Genomic DNA, 20,105 nt, shown 5'->3' with positions numbered 1-20,105 from the left:
AGGAAGATAATCTCAGATAACTCACCTCAATTTACTGGTAAGATATTCAGGGACATGGGTGAGAAGTAGGGAATAGATCACACTGCCTCAGACCTAATGGCATGGCTGAAAGAATGATTTGTACGGTGAAATCTTTCATTCTAAAGTGCAGATAGACTAAACAAGATCTTGACATTGCAATACTACACTTTAGAGCAACACTTCTCGGTGCAGCCATTCCATAACCGGCGGAACTCACGTTTGGCTGGCCAGAGTGAATGAATCTACCCAGTTTTCACCAATCCACCCTTCTAGAAACCAGCAAAGAAGTTTTGAAAAAACAGGAGAGGATGAAAGACGAACCAGCCAGGAAGGCAGACAAACAGTGCCCAAGTTTAAGGAGAAGACAATATGTAAAAATTCAGTATCTGATGGAAGATACGAGGCAACCAGTTGAATTGACAAGGATGTTTCTAGAGCCGAGATTCTCTGAGGTCATCACACCCAATGGTGTAACTGTGAGAAGGAGCATTGGACAAAGTTGGGAAGTACTAAATCCTCAACCACCGAAGAGCTCCATTGCATCCAGGACAAGATCCAAGACAACATCAAAGTGTGACACTCCCACAGATCACGGTGAGAGAATTCAACAACCTCAAGTAACATTATAGTTACCAAGCCAGTGTGTATTAGCAGACCAGTACTACACTTCAAGGACTAAAGTCTCTGAGTTTCTTAACTTGTAACTCTCTAATGTGTAAATAAGCATTTTCATGTATTGTAAATAGTTATGGGTATTTATGAGGTGAAGTTATTTATTTGAAAAAGGGGGATGTTGTGGACACCATTAAGTGGGTGTGCTTATATTGTCTGTATACATCACTCGAGGAGAAAGGTTGCAACGATTCAGGTTTGGTCTGTTCTGGAGAAGCTGCCAACTCAAAATGTGTACAAGTCTGAGTACAGACTTGTAACACTGCCACCAACTTCTCAAATCCTTACTAACTGAACCTGTGAACAGGCACATTTGGTGAACCTTTAGAGTGTGGCAATAACATTATATATATGGATAGGTTTATTTTGGAACAGTAATATTACTGCCATATTCTAAAAGCTAATTTAAAACAAACAGATTGAACACCCACAAAAAGGATAACAGAATTGATCTGATGATCTTGTGCTATTCGAGGAATGTGTATTCCCTGGGTTAAAAGCGTAGAGAACAATGAGGCTGGGTCACTGAGTTTTTTGTACTTCACTAGCTATAAAACTCTTGGGGCATCCTGAGGTTGTGAAAGGTGCTATTTAAATGCAAGTCTTTCTTTACTTTAAACTGGTTTGGGATTTCTTCAGCTCCCATGTGTAGAGAGGGTGCTTATATAAGCGTGGATCTTGCAAGTGAAATGGAATGGGTGTCCCAGCCCCTTTTGCTTTATTTTGGGTGCTTCATTGGTGGGGCACCAATTTTGAGGGGCATCCAAAAAATTATAACCAATCAGTTTATATTTATATAGTGCTTTTGTTGTAATAAAACATCCCAAGGCGCTTCACAGGAGCAAAATATGACACTGACCACATAAGCATATAGGTCAGGTGACCAAAAGCTTGGCAAAGAAGCATGTTTTAAAGAATGTCTTAAAAGAAGAAGGAGGTAGAGAGAGGAGAGGTGTAGGGAGGGAATTCCAGAGCAACGGAAAGCAAGGCTTCCAATGGTGGAGTGATTAGAAATCAGAGGCCAGAATCAGATGAACCCAGATACCCCAGAGGATTGAGGGACTGAAGGAGTTTACAGATATAGGGAGTGTTGAGGCAAGAAAGGGATTTGAAATAGGGATGGGAATTCTAAAGTCAAGATGTTGCTTGACCACTACCAATGTAGGGCGAAGAATGAACCAGACTTGGTGGGAGTAAGGACAAGGGCAACAGAGTATTGGATGACCTTACATTTATACAGGGTAGGATGTGGGATGCGTTGAAATAAATTAGTTTAGAGGTGGCAAATGCATGATTGAGGGTTTCAGCAGCAGTTAAGTTGAGGAAAATAAGCAGTCTCAATGATGGTACAGAGACACCAGAGATAATGGTGTGGGAATGAGAATAAAGTATAAGCCCTAGCACCTATAACAAACAGTCGCTTGGTAATATAGATTTTGGATGTTGGTGAAAAGAGAGACATATTGCCAAAGCTTTTCATCTTGCACTCATCAGGGCAAATGCAAAGACGTCAAATTTCAAGGGATCACAACAATTTATACTGCAGGAGAAAAGGTTGCTGATTGGTTGTCAAGCTGACTCTGATTGGCTGAGGTATTGCCATGGAGAAAGTAGCAGCTCCCCATGCACAGTGGTAAATCAGGAGAGGCACATAGCTTGAAAATTCTTTTGTTTGGAGAGAACGGGTCCCTGCTTATGAATGTATGTCACTTCTAGCAAGCATAAAAGAGCTACACTATGAGCGCAACTTCGTTTTTTTTATTCATTAACGGGATGTGGGCTTCACTGACTGGGCCAGCATTTGAGAAGGTTGTGGTGAGCTGCCTTCTTGAACCGCTGCAGTCCATGTGGTGTAGGTACACCCACAGTGGTGTTAGGAAGGGAGTTCCAGGATTTTGACCCAGCAACAGTGAAGGAAAGGCGATATATTTCCGAGTCAGGGTGGTGATTGGCTTGGAGGGGAACTTTCAGGTGGTGGTGTTCCTATTTATCTGCTACCCTTGTCATTCTAGGTGGTACTGGTCATGAGTTTGGAAGGTACTGTCTAAGGAGCCTTGGTGAATTCCTGCAATGCAACTTGTAGATGGTGTACACTGCTGCTACTGTGCGTCGGTGGAGGAAGGAATGAATGTTTGTAGATGTGGTGCCAATCAAGCGGACTGCTTTGTCCTGGACGGTATCAAGCTTCTTTAGTGTTGTAGGAGCTGCACTCATCCAGGGAAGTGGGGAGTATTCTATCACAATCCTGTCTTTTGCCTTGTAGATGGTGGACAGGCTTTGTGGAGTTAGGAGGTGAGTTAATCATTGCACAATTCCTAGCTTCTGGCCTGCTCTTGTAGGCACAGTATTTATATGGCTAGTCCAGTTCGGGTTCTGCTCAATGGTAAACCTCAGGGTGTTGATAGTGGGGGCTTAGGTGTTGGTAATGCCATTGAACATCAAGGAGCAATGGTTAGATTCTCTCTTGTTGGAGATGGTCATTGCCTGACACTTGTATGGCATGAATGTTTCTTGTCACTTGTCAGCCCAAGCCTGAATATTGTCCAGGTCTTGTTGCATTTGGACATGGACTGCTTCAGTATGAGGACTCGCGAATGGTGCTGAACATTGCGTAATCATCAGTGAACATGCCCACTTCTGACCTTATGATGGAAGGAAGATCATTGACAAAACAACTGAAGATGGTTGGGCCTAGGACACCACCCTGAAGAACTCCTGCAGTGATGTCCTGGAGCTGAGATGACTGACCTCCAACAACCACAACCATCTTCCTTTGCACTAGGCATGACTCCAACCAGCGGACAGTTTTCCCCCTGATTCCCATCGACTCCAGTTTTGCTGGGGCTCCTTGATGCCACACTCTGTCGAACGCTGCCTTGATGTCAAGGGCAGTCACTCTCACCTCATCTCGGGAGTTCAGCTCTTTTGTTCATGTTTGAACCAAGGCTGTAATGAGGTCAGTAGCTGAGTGGCTCTGGCAGAACCCAAACTGGGCATCAGTGAGCAGGTTATTGTGAAGCAAGTCCCGCTTGATAGCATTGTTGATGACCCTTTCTATCATTTTACTGATGATCGAGAGTAGAATGGTTGGGCAGTAATTGGCTAGGTTTGATTTGTCCTGATTTCTGTGTGCAGGAGATAGCTGGGAAATTTCCCACATTGCCAGGTAGATGCCAGTGTTATAGCTGCACTAAACAGCTTGGCTAGGGGTGTGGCAAGTTCTGGAGCACAAGTCTTCAGTACTATTGCTGGAATGTTGTCAGGGACCATAGCCTTTGCAGTATCCAGTGCCTTCAGCCGTTTCTTGATATCACATGGAGTGAATTGAATTGACTGAAGACTGGCATCTGTGATGCTGGGGATCTCCGGAGGAGGTGGAGGTATATCATCCACGCGCACTTCTGGCTGAAGATTGTTGTGAATGCTTCAGCCTTATCTTTTGCACTGCAGTGCTGGGCTCCTCCATCATTGAGGATGGGGGCATTTGTTGTGACATGACAGATGGAGTGTGCCAGGTGGATCAAATCCATGAGGGAAACTTGATCACGCTGTCACAACGGTTTTGCAATTTGTATTTAGTTCAAGACGCATGTCCTGAATTCAGAAGTAATAAGTCCACCACAACTTCAGAGATTTCAAAAAAATCTAAATTAAACATTTACTAACAAAAGAAAAGATTTCAAGCACATACATAGGTCTACAAATTACTACTGTAATAACGCCTAGAATCCCTAATTAATCTCACTTCCAGTTCGATCCCCGTTAAGGCAATAGTAAAAAAAAGATTTTAAACAAGTTCAAGCAAGTTAACAAAACCCTGTACCCAGTACCCTGAAGAGTAGAATTCAAAATGGCTTTACCCAGCTTCAGTTTTTCTGGATAGCAGGCTTAATGCACAAATACTGGAGATTTCTCACACTTCTTGTAGTTCTCACAGTGCCTTCTCCTTTATACATGTTTCTCCTTTTCGATGTGTAAATTCCATTGTCCATGGGCAAAATTTTTACCTCAGCGGGCGGGCGCAAGCTGGGCCAGCTCCTTCGTAAAATTACGCACGTTGACGTCAGACGAGTGTCCCGACGTCAACGTGCAGTCGTGTGATATTTCAGTCAGTGGGTGCGGGCAGAAGTCAGCATGGCGCCTGTCGGAATTAAAAGGCCTATTAGGGCCATTAACAAGGTAAAGGAAATTTTTCACTAACTGTCCAACCTTAAGGTTTGTGGGCAGACGAAAAACCCAAGCAGCCTTTGCACTTTTTCAGAAACCTTATCCACGGGTGGGATGAAGTTTCCTAAAGCAAATAAAAATAAAATTAAAATTTTAAAATCTAATTAACAACAGGTCCCTGTTCATTTGACAGAGTTACATGTGGAGACATGTTTTATAATATTTTTAATTTCTTTATTTTTTAAAAAACTCTTCATCTCCTGATGCAGTTTTGTACCTCAGGCTGATTATCCAGTGCACACTAGTGCGCATGCATGAAATTCACGCTCGCCTCGCTCGCCCACCTCCTCCCACGCACACAGGCAGCGCTGAGCGTTGCTGCTCATGTTTCAGGCTGGGTAGGCTTTAATTGGTCCACCAGCATGAAATCGCTTTCTGGCCTTGATCATGGGTGGTGGGCGGCAGTCGGCTTCCCAACGACCACCCCCCCACCACCCCACCCCCCCACCCGCCCCCGCCAAGTCCACCCAACAAGGGCAAAATTCTGTCCCATATGTCTTTGGAACTTTACCTTTCTCATTATAAATCTTTTCATGTTGTGAAAATAAAATCCCCCTTTCTATCTAAAAATGCAAATTCCCTTTACACCTTACATGCTAAGACCTCCAACCATATTTACTCAGTAACATATTGAAGACACTTCTACACCTTACTTCTCTTGATAACTTCAACCTACAGTCTGTTTGGCTACAAGATGTAATTAAATCATACACACAGAAACTATCCAAACCCCACTATTAACCTACTTTTACAATAAATCACAATAATATTATGAGAATTATTAGACTTTCGAGACAGACTGATTATCTTTAATGGGTTGTGCGTGCAGCTATTAGCACACTCAGGGTTGTTCAACTGATGCCCAGTTGCAGAATCACATCTAACAGTAGACATTTTGTTTTTGGTTTATCAAGTGATGGCTGGCTGAGTACAGTCTGTACTTTGCCTATTACAAACAAACAAAGGAAAAAGGTGTTTGATCCAATCAACTAATCTCTGGAATGTATGACCTACATAACTGGCATCAGGCCAGCACTGAAATTCATGGAGGAATCTGGAACTAGGGGACACAGTTTCAAAAAAAGGAGTCTCCCAATTAAAATGGAGATGAGGAGGAATTTCTTCTCTCAGAGCATTGTTAGTCTTTGAAATTTTCTTCCACAGAGTGCAGTGGAAGCTGGGTCATTGAATATATTCAAAGCTGAGCTAGACAGATTTTTGACCTAGAAGGGAATGAAGGGGGGCAGATAGGGAGGTAGAGTTAAGGTCACAATCAGATCAGCCATGATCTTATTGAATGGCAGAACACGCTCAATGCACCAAATAGCATACTCCTGCTCCCAAGTCTTATGATATTATTTGAAAATTACCTCAAATGAGTAGAAAAGATCTTTATTAAAGCATTACAATGACAATATGCAAACAGAGGATTGCTTACCCTCATATTTGACTGCAAAATGTACCTTAATGCTGCATTATTCTGAAAGGCTTGATCATGTCTCAGCTGAGAGATTTCATATAGGTATTGAATACAAAATCAGGGAGGTAATGATGGAACTGTATAAAGTGCTGGTTAGGCCACAGCTGGAATCTTGTGTACAGTTCTGGTCACCACATTACAGGAAGGACATAATTGCTCTGGAGAGAGTACAGAAAATATTTACAAGAATGTTGCCAGGGCTGGAAAATTGCAGCTATGAGGTAAGATTGGATTGGCTAGGGGTGACCTAATTGAGGTGTAAAATTTATGAAGAGTCTAGATATGGTAAATAGGAAAGACCTGTTTTCCCTAGTCGAGGGATCAATTACCAGGGGCATAGATTTAAGATGATTGGCAGAAGGATTAGAGGGGATGAGAGGAATTTTTTTTCACGCAGAGGGTGGTGGGCATCTGGATTTCACTGCCTGAATTGGTGATTGAGGCTGAAACATTCAACTCATTTAAAAAGTACCTGGATTTGCACCTGAAGTGCTATAACCTGCAAGGCTATGGACCAGGTACTGGAAAGTGGATTCAAAATGAGTGGCTATTTAATTTTTGATCGCTGCAGATACTCTGGGCTAAATTTGCCTCTTTCTGCACCATAACTTTTCTATGGTTCTTTTGCACATAGGGCAGAATCTAATGCTTCCCGAAGTGAATTCAGAGATGGAATGAAGCCATGTGATCAGGCGGGAGGGTGTGGGGTGGAGATCTTACTGTCCTCCCACCTCACTCCAATCAAGTTCAGGGTCGGAAAGTTTGCTGGCAGCTTTCCACCAAAAGGCCACTTAAATGTCAAGAGCCTTAACCCCCACTGCTAATATTCAACCAGCAGTGGAGGGGAATTGCCATCCAGGGAAGCCACTCAAAAAACCCTATTGGGTTTGCCAGTGGCAGATTGGAGTGGGTGGTGGTGTGGAGTGGGGTGGGGGGGTGGGGAAATGCAGTCTCTCATTCACAGGCAACCTGCCTGATCGAAGGACCTGTCATCGGGAAGGGGGTGGAGCCCACAGGAGACCACACTCTGCCCTTAATCTCGACCCCACTGCCCCTCGCCACCCCAGGTGGCAGACCCCGCCCAGTGACCTTTCTCCTGCCCACACTCACCTTTGTCTGGGGATCCATTAGCAATCCTCAAGGTGAGCCCCACTGTAGTGCCTATGATCACAGCTGTGTTTAAAGATTTTAAATGTGATTGGAAAGTCTATCCATGTGAACAGAGCAGAGCAAGCAAAGGTATCAAAATTTTAAGGGACATGGAGGCTAGTCAGTCCTTAATGGTGTAGGATGTTACTATTTGTTGTCCAGAGGAGTATTGCAGGAAAGATACTAATACTTGGAATTCATGGAGAAACTAAACATATTCTATTGCGTAAGGTAAATTTTAAAAATAGATTAAAAACAAGGGAGGTGATTGTTGGGGTAATGGAAAAATTGCCCATTGCAGGGTTTCAATTTATCCTAGGAAATTATAGAGCTGGGTCATAGATGTTGGTGGTGCCTACTGTAGTCAAACACCTGTGGATACGCAATCAACAGAGAAGTTGCAGGAACAGCATCCTGGATTGTTTCCAGATTGTGTAGTAATGAGCTCACAAACTCACAAGTTGAAACAGAAAGAGGAAGAATCTAAAATATACTGGAAGGATGCAGACATCCAATTCACTGGATCTGCCTGTGAAAAGATTGTTCAGGAGGAGAAGGGTGGAGAGGGTGAGGCTGAAGTGTTTAACTCAGTGAAAATAGTAGGGTTACAGCAGAGAGGTTATTCTGAAACATAGGCAGAATATATTCCAGAGTGTTATTACATTAAAAATAATGTGTTAATGAGGAAATGGAGACCTTTTCACGTTCCAGCAGATGAAAAATGAGCAGTAGTACATCAAATACTAACACCCTCTGGATACAGAAATGAAATATTAAGAATGGCTCATGAAATTCCAATGGCTAGGCATTTAGAAATTAGGAAAACGCAGGCTAAAATACAAAAACATTTATATTGGCCTGGACTGGATAAAGATATAGTCAAATTCTGTCAAACATATCACACATGTCAGGTGCTAAGGAAACCTCAAGCAGTAAATAAAGCTGCACCTTTAATTTCGATTCTAGCATTTGAGGAACCTTTTACCAGGGTCCTGATTGATTTTATAGGGCCCCTCCCTAAAATCAAAAGTGGAAATTAGTACTTGCTAACACTTACAGATGTGTCCACTAGATTTCCAGAAGTGATACCTTTACAAAATATTACAGCAAAGAGGATTGCAGAGGCATTGTCCAAATTATTTACAAGATGTGGGTTACAAAAAGAAATACAGTCGGATCAGGGTTTAAATTTCATGTCACAGCTGATTAAGGAAATAATGAACAGCCTGGGAATAAAGCAGTTTAAGTCATCTGCCTTCCAAACCCATGGCCACTACCAACTAGAAGGCCAAGGGCAGCAGATAGATGGGATCACCACCACCTGGAAGTTCCCCTCCAAGTCACTTACCACCCTGACTTGGAAATATATTGTCATTCTTTCAATGTCACTGGGTCAAAATCCTGGAATTCTCTTCCAAACAGCACTGTAGGTTTACCTACACCACATGGACTGTAGTGGTTCAAGACGGTACCTCATCACCAACTTCTCAAGGGGATCTAGGGATGGGCAATAAATGCTGGCCCAGCCAGCGAAGCCCACATCCTGTGAATGAATAAAAAAAAACACCCTGAATCACAAGCTGATTTAGAGAGATGGCATCAAACTTTAAAAACTATAATGGGAGCATATAGTTAAGATTACCCACAGGACTGGGATCAAGGGATTCCATTCTTGTTGTTTGCTATTCAGGATGTCCCGAATGAATCAACAGGGTTTAGTCCTTTTGAGTTAGTCTGTGGTGATGAAGTAAGGGGACCATTCAAGTTGATTCAAGAGAAATTAGTGGGTCAAAGTTTGGAAATTACTCTCCTAGATTATGTGACAAAATTCAGAGAAAGATTGAACAGAGCATGTGAGTTAGCTAAGGAACATTTAAGGATATCACAGCAGGTGATGAAGACAAGTGCAGATAAGAGGGCAAAGGCTTATAGTTTTGATGCTGGAGAAAGTGTCAGGCGAACCATTAAAGGCAAGATTTAGTGGGCCTTATCGGATTGAAAAGCAATTGAGTGAAGTAAATTATTGAATAAATACCCCAGATAGAAGAAAGAACCAGAGAGCAAATATGCTTAAAAAGTATTTTGACAGGGAAGATAACCGAAAGGAGGTATTAGTAGTGGCAGATAAGGAAAAGGAGGTAAGAATGAAGGATTCTGAAATTGACTTTTAATTTTAAATTGGACAATAAGGAAATGCTTAAGAATCTAAATGTGGCACTGAGTTACCTTCAAGACAAATGTCAAAGTGATTTGGAAAAGCTACTGCAGTCACACAAAACTATTTGTGTGAATAAGCTGTAGAAATATATTTGGCTGTACATGATGTAGATGTGGGGGATTCAGTTTCAATAAGGCAACATCCTTATAGATTAAATCCAGTAAAATTAGCTCAAGTGCAAAAAGAAATTGAATTCATGCTTCAGAATGACATCATTGAGCTCAGTTGCAGTAACTGGAGTTCAACCATCGTGACGGTACCGAAACTGGATGGAAGACAAAGGCTGTGTGTGGATGATCAAAAAGCGAATGCAATGACAAATGCAAATTCATATCCTATTTCATGGTTGGAAGATTGCATTGAGAAAATGGGACAATCAGAGTTTATCACAAAGATTGACTTGCTGCAAGGATATTGACAAGTGCTCTTATCTGAAAGAGAGAAAGAGATATCAGCTTTTGTAATGTCAGATGGGCTATATCTGTTCAAAGTTATCCAATTTGGTATGAAGAATGCACCAGCAACATTTCAAAGCCTGACAAACAAAGTCATTGCAGGACTGAGCAATTGTGCTGTTTATATTGATGACTAGGTAATTTTCAGTATAACATGGGAGGAGCACCTACAACATCTAAAATAACTGTTTGATTGACTGCAAGAAGCTAATTTGGTTAAGAGTGAATTTGCAAAAGCACAAGTTACAGATTTAGGCCACACGCTTGGATATGGTCAGGTGGCCCCATGGGATGTGAAGTTAAAAGCTATCATAATTTTCCCAGTGCCTACAACAAAACATGAAGTTTTGAGGCTTCTAGGCACGAGTGGATTTTATTGGAAGCTTGTATCAAATTTTAGCACTGTGGTTGCTTCATTGACTGAATAACTAAAAAAGAACAAGAAATATCAATGGACACAGGGGTGTCAGAATGCATTTGACAGTTTAAAAGCTGTGTTGACTACTACATCAGTTTTGGTAGCACCTAATTTTGCTAAGCAGTTTAAGTTGGCTATTGATGCTGGTGATGTGTGTGTTGGTGGTCTGTTGTTACAAGACGATGACACTGGAATTGAAAAAAAACAATAGGGTATTTTTCACGGAACTTGAATGTACAACAGAGAAGAAATTCAACCATTGAAAAAGAGACTCCAGGTCTGGTGTTAGTTTTTCAGCATTTCGAGGTTTATGTTGCAAATAATTCTTCAGAAACAATTATTTATACGGACCACAATCCTTTAAAATTTCTGGAAAAATTTCAAAACCAGAATGCCAGACTGTCTAGATGGAGTTTATTACTGCAACTGTTTAATTTACAAATTATACATGTGGCTGGATGAGAAAACTTAATTGCAGATGCATTGTCAAGGGTTTAAAGTTCAAAGGAAATTGGACATTTGAAACGTGGACATGGTCTGTATAAATAACTGTTTCTGAAGAATTATTTGCAACATAAACCTCGAAATGCTGAAAAGCTAACACCAGACGTGGAGTCTCTTTTTCAATGGTTGAATTTCTTCTCTGTTGTACATTCAATTTCTGTGAAAAATACCCTATTGTTTTTTTTTCAATTCCAGTGTCATCTTCTTGTAACAACAGACTGAAATGATCTTTGTTGGTACAAAGGACTTGTGTATTTTGTCATGTCGTTGGGCGTACCCGGCAGTATCATAATTTTGTGCATATAGATAAGTAAGAAGTAATGTGAAATAAGTTAAGAAAACAAAGCCATCTTTTAGAATTACAACAGATCGTTTTTCCATAAAGATGCAGGTGTAAAGGAAAATATAATGTTTTCCAATATTACTGTGGGATACAATGAAGCAGGCTTGTGGGGCTGTGTGCATGTGTGTGTGTGTGTGTATATGCAACTAATTTAATTAAACTGAAGACAGTCAGACTGCAAGGTTTAAATCATCAATGGGTTAGGCATTTTGAAGTGGAGATGAACAAGCTAAGATGGGTTACAGCAGGAATTTGTATTCGGAAGTAAAGAAGGAGTTAATTTTTAACTGTTGAATTTTAAAGAGAAATAAAAGGAACTTTTACAACTGGCAAAGATCATAAATGAATAAGGCAAAGTTATTAAGTTTATTTTTCCTGTAAGTAGTGATTATAAAGACAACATGAACGATTTTTATATTCTGAAAAGGTAACTTCCAAAAGAAGTTAAGAATAATGGGTTTAAAGATGAATGAGAAAAATCATATTTAAGAATAAAAGCTGGGTGGTATGCTCATGTGGTATCTTGAAGCATATGCTGTGCAAGGACAGGTCTGTGAAGTAAGCAGCCTCTAGCCACCCTAGAGAAATGTTAAACAGAAACAGAAAATGCTGGAAAAACTCAGCAAGTCTAGCAGCATCTATGGAGAGAGAAACAGAATTAATGTTTTGAGTCCATATGATCCTTCTTCAGAGCTGAAGAGAAGTGGAAATATGATTAAATTTATGCTGTTTAAGGTGGAGTGGGGCAGGTGGAACTGGATAGAAGGCCAGCAATTGGTGGGGACAAAGGAGAGATTGACAAAGATGTCATGAACTGAAGTTTAAAGGGAGTGTTGATGGTAATGGTTCACGCTAAAAAATGGTGCTGATAGTGGCGTAAAGGTAAGAAAGCGGAATGTGATAATAGCAGAACAAGGGTAGCATTGTGTGAAAGAACAATCTGGAACAAGTAACAGATGGCCCTGTGGGGGATGGGGTGAGGGGGAGAGGGCATTGGTGGGGGAAGAATGGGTAGAAAATGGCATAAAAAGTGGATAAAACCATGGATATATGAATAAAAATGAAAAAGTGGATAAAAAATAAAAATGAATGTAGAAAAAAGGGAAAGAAACAAGGGGGTGAGGATGGAGGAGAGAGTTCATGGTCTGAATTTGTTGAACTCAATATAAAGTCCAGAAGGCCATAAGGTGCCTAATCAGAAGATGAGGTGCTGTTCCTCCAGTTTGTGTTGGGCTTCACTAGAACATTACAGCAGGCCAAGGACGAACATGTGGGCATGAGAGCAGGATGGTGTGTTGAAATGGCAAGCAACAGGAAGGTCTGGGTCATGCTTGCGGACAGACCAAAGATGTTCCGCAAAGTGGTTACCCAATCTGCAATTGGCCTCTCCAATGTAGAGGAGACCGCATTGGGAGCAGTGAATGCAGTAGACCAAATTGAAGGAGGTGCAAGTGAAGTGCTGCTTCACCTGAAAGGATGTTTGGGTCCTTGGATGGTGAGGAGGGAGCAAGTAAAGGGGCAGGTATTGTACCTTCTGCGGTTGTATGGGAAGGTGCCGTGGAAAGGGTATGAGGTGTTGCGGGTGATGGAGCAGTGGACCATGGTTTCCCGTAGGGAATGGTCCCTATGGAATGCTGACGACGGTGAGGGGAAGATGTTTTTGGTGGTGGCATCATATTGGAATTGGTGTAAATGGCAGAGGATGATCCTTTGAGCACTCACCAACCAGATTTGGAAATATATCACTGTTCCTTCATTGTCGCTGGTTAAAATCCTGGAACTCCCTTCCTAACAGCACTGTGGGTGTATCTATACCGCATGCACTGCAGCGGTTCAAGAAGGCAGCTCACCTTCTCAAGGGCAACTAGGGATGGGCAATAAATGCTGGCCTAGTCAGCGAATCCCACATCCAGTGACTGAATAAAAAAAAAATCTCCAGAAGTAGTAGTGGAATCTTTACTTATGAATTCAGTACACACACTTTCTCATAATAAAAATACAAATTGCAAATTGTTGTGATAGCTTGATGAAGTTTCCCTTTGGGATTTGGTCAGCCTAGCAATTACCACCTGCCATATCATAACAGGGGCTCATTGCTGTCCAGATAAGTGCCTGATTGGAAGTAAATAATGTTGGGCTTCCTGGATAAAAGTGTCCTGGGACTCCCCTCGTTTCTCCAACCAGTGGGCAAGACACTCGTTGCCTATATTAAATTCGACCACTGTCTCATAAACCTGAGGCTGACTTCAGAAAAGCATCAGTTAACTTTTTCTTCTTATTTATTATTCTAATCAGTAAAAATGACGTTTTCAATTGTGGCTTTATTCAATAACTGGTCCTTACATTCATATGAGATTGTGACCATTTTCTTCCTGTAATTATATAATCTCATCTTTGACAACAGATAATTATCATATATTTAAACAGAATTACAAAACACTTTCATGGTCTAGCTACCGTAGAACATTGTGAAAATAGCTTACTTTGTGAAAAATAATGATATTTGGGTTCACCAATGAAGTACTATGTTGGTATACTTGCAATCTGTGTACTTTAGATGATATAGTGGGGTAGTATGGTAGTAATCTAACACATTGTTGGGTGTATATTCCTCCAGTTGTCAAATATAGTGTAAAAGTTTGGTTTCCCCAGTTTGAATTGTATCAATGAGTTTTACTCATGTTAGCTACCATAGAAGAATAGATCATTGCATCAAAGAGCCAATGGATGCGGAATTAGGAACTTACCAATGAAGACTTGATCTTTTGCTGGAAAGCGTTGTTTAAAGTCCATGGAGTTTCTCCACAGGCAGAGGGAGAAGTAGGAGCAGTAAAAGACTGATGTGCAACAGGATCACTCAGACCCAAAGGCTCTTTGCCAAATATTGTCAGAAGTCATCAATTTTGGTTTAAGTAAATCAACAAATACATACTGTATATGAATAGATAACTAAGTTAGCAGAAGTGTAGCTGACAGACCACAAGAGCTACTTACCTGCCCACATGATCAGAACTGTCACAATAATGATCATCTCTCCTGTCTGCAATGGCAAGTTTCTGTTCATTTCCTGCACTGTCGGATCATCTGCAGACAAAGAAAAGCAAAGTGCTTAGTTCTCAAAATCCAGTGACAATTAAAATAAGCAAGGCTAATGTTTAATGGGAGGTCTTGTGGCACAGTGGTAGCATCCCTACCCCTGGGCCAGAAGCTCTAGGTTCAAGTCCCACTCTAGGGCTTGATGGCTAAGGAAGATGTGTTCATAATGTGGCCAAACAGGTTGAGTGACAACCTGTAAATCCTTCCAATATGCCAGATGGTAAAGAGTGGGAGTTTCCTGCCATACTGCAGAAGGCAACAGCAAACTTTTGCAATATTTTGCCAAGCATAATTATGGACCAATCCAATGGAAATCCATGGTCACTGATGCCCTGTTAGGACATGGTGCCTGATGGAGGAGGAGACTGTCTAATGGATTTCAACGCAGTGAATAATTGAACACATTATTAAGTGTGAACATTCTTGGAAAAATTAACACTGTTCCCAAAATTTATGGGGCCCCAAAAAGACACAATTAAATCCTTTGGGCAATGATGGGCATTAACTGGATCCATCACTCCACAGGAAATCCAAATGTAAAAGCCATCATTAAATTTGATACTTTGATCTGAAAATCATTTATCTCCAGTATTTTATGGCCTTCCAGGCAAACATTTCTAACACTGCATCTTTAACTTAGAACAGGAAGAATAAATTGCAGCTGAATACATTGAATGAAGTCTTCCCTCCAAACTCCACGACATCATCAGGCAAGCTTCTGTTTACACTAATGTTCCTTTAGGAAACTAGCTTATAAAACCAAAGATGATTGTAAATGATCCTACCTTCATCTGATTACTCCTATGGTGTAAAATGAACTGTTGAGATTTCTCATTAATGACGCACTTACAGGTTTGTGTCTCAGATATTTTGTGACCTGCATTTATAAACCTATCTTTTATTCTAGAAACCTTGCTGCTGAGAATCTTTGTTCATTCACTTGTAGCTCTTATTAACAGTATTTTAAGTTTCTCCCTCAATGACAATGACTCACTGCAAACTAAGATAAAAGCAAAATACTGCGGATGCTGGAAATCTGAAACAAAAACAAAAATAGCTGGAAAAACTCAGCAGATCTGACAGCATCTGCGGAGAGGAACACAGTTAACATTTCGAGTCCATATGACTCTTCATCAGAACTAAGGAAAAATAGAAATGAGATGAAATATAAGCTGGTTGAGGGGGGTGGAACAGATAGAGCTGGGTAGAAGGCCAGTGATAGGTGGAGGCAAAGAAGAGATTGCCAAAGATGTCATAGACAAAAAGACAAAGGGGTGTTGACGGTGGTGATATTAGCTATGGAATGTACTAATGGTGACATTAAGGGTAGAAAGCAGGACAAGCAAGTAACAGATAGCGCGAGTGGGGGCGGGGTGGGGGGAAGGGATAGAAATGGGCTAAAAGGTGGAGATAAAACAATGAATAGAAATACGTTTAAAAATAATAGAAATAGGTGGGAAAAGAAAAATATATTAAAAATATATAAATTATTGGAAAAAGGGGGATTGGAAAGGGGTTGGGGATGGAGGAGAGAGTCTATCTAGCTCTACCTGTCCCACCTCCCTCAACCAGCTTATATTTCATCTCATTCCTATTTTTCCTTAGTTCTGATGAAGAGTCATATGGACTTGAAACGTTAAATGTGTTCCCCTCTGCAGATGCTGTCAGACCTGCTGAGTTTTTCCAGCTACTTTTGTTTTTGACTTACTGCAAACCCTGTTTATATTGAATAGCTTGTCAAAAGGGACTATATCCAAAATCCAAAATTGTTTCATCATGAATTCCTTATGTTATTAAAACAATATCCCACCATATCTGTTATTGTCTTAGGATATCTGGGTATTGCATTTTTATATTTAAAGGGCATTATTACATTTCTATATGGCTTTACTGGTAAATGTAAGACTAACAGTGGAGTCATCAAAGGTGCTGATTGTTACTTTTATCACTAATATGTACTTATCCAGAGTGGCTCCCACTAGTTAAACATTAGACTTTTTTTTATATTTGTAGGCCGGAATTATCCTACAGAGTTTACTTTGATGATAGCTTTGCAGTAATTCTTTCTAGTTACATGAACCAAGCCATATAGTAATTCCGCTGTTCCAGCTAAGCCAAATCCATTATTATTCAGCTGCATATAAGATTCACTGAAACATGCTCTGTCCAGGTACATTCTTTTTAATTAATAATAACCCTACTTTTCATGGGGCTGAATTTCAATAGACATTCTCCCACAGTCACCATAGTAGAGGCAGAAAACTGGAAATCTAGCTGCTATGTGATTCAAGTGCTCTAGTATTACCAACCCTATTTATCTTAAATAACTAATTTAACTAGACTAGGTCCAAGCTCTTCACAATAACAATATTCAGTCCCTAACTCATGCATCTGTTCTTACAACTTGGAGTTCTTATAATAGGTATCATTGTGGCCTCCAACCTCCAGACCTCCTCTATTTCGTCATGCACTAATCATCAAGTGTGAACATACTAAAATCATAGAGAGCCCAAACATGGTGTTTTTCATTTTATATTATTTTTAATTGAATTGTTACTCTGTTGGATTCTGTGCATTTCTATTTGCTGCATCCTCAGAGACAGAGCATTGACAGGATCTTATTCTTTAGCACATCAGCTTCTCAGTGTGCTGGCTTCCTTTTATACCAGCAAGTCAGCTTTTCTCTCCCCCCCTCCCCCTTTTTTCTACGTAGCATTAATTCATGCTCATTAGAGGCTAGGATAATTCATTAACACTTCCTGCTCTAAAAGGTTAAACTTCCGGGAGCTCTTAGCTAAAAGTTTTATATTGTTACATTGTTGCGATTACTACAGTGGAACCCATACAATCAAGAACTTCATTTCAGGCCAATTGTCATGCTGTCATTTAGTGGAAATGGGCTTTCATTTGGTAGTTTTGGCGATGAATTAATGCATGAAGGAGGGGAGAAAGTCATTCTAGAGCTCTTCAGTTTTGGGGGGCATTTTTATCCCATGCTGGGCTAATTTTCCAGAGGTTTTAGCCACGATACCATATCTTGCGGAAATTCACATAAAATCCTTGACAGTGAGCATCAGTAGACTATTTGACTGTGGGAACATATCAGCTTTACCTATAAAGCTCTCCTCAACCAACATCCAAAAATTTACACTTCCACTTGGGGTTGTTGGATCGTGATTGAAAGTTGGAATCTTCACTGATTTTCTGCTCTTAAACCCAGGGACATTGACAATGATTATAGCATTAACATGGCCTCGCTGGCTGAGGTCAGCGAATCAAACTTGGAATCTTTCTGTCTCTATGGCTAAGTAATTGATGAATAAATTTACTGGTTGACTGTGGTGGTTTCAAAAATGGATTTAGAATGATCTTGCATGATCAACACAGAACTATTAACTTCAAAGTGGCCTGAATGTGCACACAGGGAAAAATCATTCAGGCAGGGCCAGAAGTGAATACTTATTAGTCATTTAAATTGTCTATTGAAGTATAGTCTCCTTCAATTTCATTAGCATTTATAAAAACAAATTTGTCTCTACATAATGGCAGAAGAACTGAAGGGTGATTAATACATCACAAAGTAATTTACTGTCACATAAGCAAACAAAAAATAATTGCTTTATAAATTGAACTCCCATATTAGAACAATAACATTCTGAATAAAGTAATATTTTTTGTAAAACCTTTCCAATCTGAGCATAGAATTCCGCATACTGGAAATCAGAAATAAATATAAAAATGCTGGTAATGCATAGGGGGTTGATTAGCAACTGAAAATTGGTTAATGTTTGGAATGATGGTCGTACCCAAAACACTAACCCATTTTTTCCTCCAGTTAATTATCAAATTTTCCAGAATTTCCAGCTTGTGTGTGGTTCTAATTTCATGTGAGGATACAGTTCCAGATTCATGCTACAGTATGGGTCCAGATTCATGCTACTGTGTGGGTCCAGATTCATGCTACAGTGTGGGTCCAGATTCACGCTACAGTGTGGGTCCAGTTTCATGTTACAGTGTGGGTCCAGATTCATGCTACAGTGTGGGTCCAGATTCACGCTACAGTGTGGGTCCAGATTCATGCTACAATGTGGGTCCAGATTCATGCTACAGTGTGGATCCAGTTTCATGCTACAGTGTGGGTCCAGATTCATGCTACAATGTGGGTCCAGATTCATGCTACAATGTGGGTCCAGATTCATGCTACAGTGTGGGTCCAGTTTCACACAGTGTGGGTCCAGATTCATGCTACAGTGTGGGTCCAGATTCACACAACAGTGTGGGTCCAGATTCATGCTACAGTGTGGGTCCAGATTCACACAACAGTGTGGGTCCAGATTCATGCTACAGTGTGAGTCCAGATTCACACAATAGTGTGGGTCCAATTTCATGCTACAGTGTGGGTCCAGTTTCATGCTACAGTGTGGGTCCAGTTTTACACAATAGTATGGGTCCAGATTCATGCTACAGTGTGGGTCCAGTTTCATATTACACTGTGGGTTTAGTTTCATGCTACAGTGTGTGTCCAGATTCATGTGAGGGTACAGTTCCAGACTTATTAGGAAATACTTCTTCATGCAAAGGGTGGTGGGAGTTCAGAGCTCTTTTCCACAAATGGCAACTGATGCTAGATCAATTGTTAATTTTAAAACTGAGATGGATAACCAAAGATACTAAGGGATATGGAGCAAAGGCAGAGTTAGGTTGCAGATCAGCCATGATTTAATGCAGATCCATTTCAAGGGGTTAAATGGCCTACTCCTGCTCCTATTTTCATGCTGGGATGTGGTTCCAGGCTCCTGCCAGTGTATGGTTCCAGACACTCAACCTTTCAGTTCTAATGAACACTTTTTTATTTACAACCCCCGAGTTGTAATTGTATCTTACCACTGAGAGCTATCATAGATGAGCCCTTGTTTGATATCAACAAAAACCCACTTGCTCGTGGAATGTACTGGATAGTAACCAGGAGTTGAAATGCGAAGTGAGTTTCCCTTTCCCAACCAAGGGGCACTGACACAAGTTGTAGCACTCCTGAGGCTTCAATGGCTGGAATCAGCTAGCTCAACACAGATTGAGAATTGATCATTGGACTTATTGAACTTTGTAGATCAGATAATGCTGATGTTAATAGCTGAACCTTCAGGGAGTTACATTTTCTCTACAGTATTTAACAGAAATTAAAATTTAAACAACCAGAGAATGTTCTGCAATTGAGCTGATTTTGTTTTACACTAATACCTGTTGCAAAAACATTTGGTTGATCAGTTTTTAACATGGAATAACACATAACACCAACAGACATTTCTAATTAACCACATCAATGTAGGCAATCCTAATGATGTTGTTGTAGACAATTTCTGGTAAAGAATTGAGCAGATTCATTTCCTGACATTCAGTCATGACAAATTGGTGCCTTCAATCTCATTCTCCGGGGATACCCAGTTCCATTTTCTTCTCCACTGATACATTAATGATGGTATCAAATTAGGCTCAGTGCTCTCTGATTTTGATTATTAGCCAAA

The 20,105-nt window shown here is 40.6% G+C and overlaps 1 protein-coding gene across 5 annotated transcripts in view; it reads right to left on the bottom strand.

Moving 5' to 3' along the window:
- The window catches only part of LOC121277978 (fibronectin type III domain-containing protein 5-like), a 288,355-nt gene that overhangs the window by 72,489 nt on the left and 195,761 nt on the right, over positions 1-20,105 (bottom strand). For 4 of the 5 annotated variants that reach the window (XM_041187933.1, XM_041187935.1, XM_041187932.1 and 1 more), the window contains exon 4: positions 14,482-14,571. In XM_041187933.1, the coding sequence (XP_041043867.1) occupies positions 14,482-14,571 (90 nt within the window). Of the gene's footprint in view, positions 1-4,373; positions 4,835-14,481; positions 14,572-20,105 lie in introns of those variants that run through there. The other variant, XM_041187936.1, reaches the window with a different exon arrangement.

This window comes from Carcharodon carcharias, chromosome 5 (genome assembly GCF_017639515.1).
Source record: "Carcharodon carcharias isolate sCarCar2 chromosome 5, sCarCar2.pri, whole genome shotgun sequence".
NCBI lineage: Eukaryota > Metazoa > Chordata > Chondrichthyes > Lamniformes > Lamnidae > Carcharodon > Carcharodon carcharias.
The sequence above is the reverse complement of the archived record's forward strand: the minus strand, read 5'-3'. Positions and strand labels throughout refer to the sequence as shown.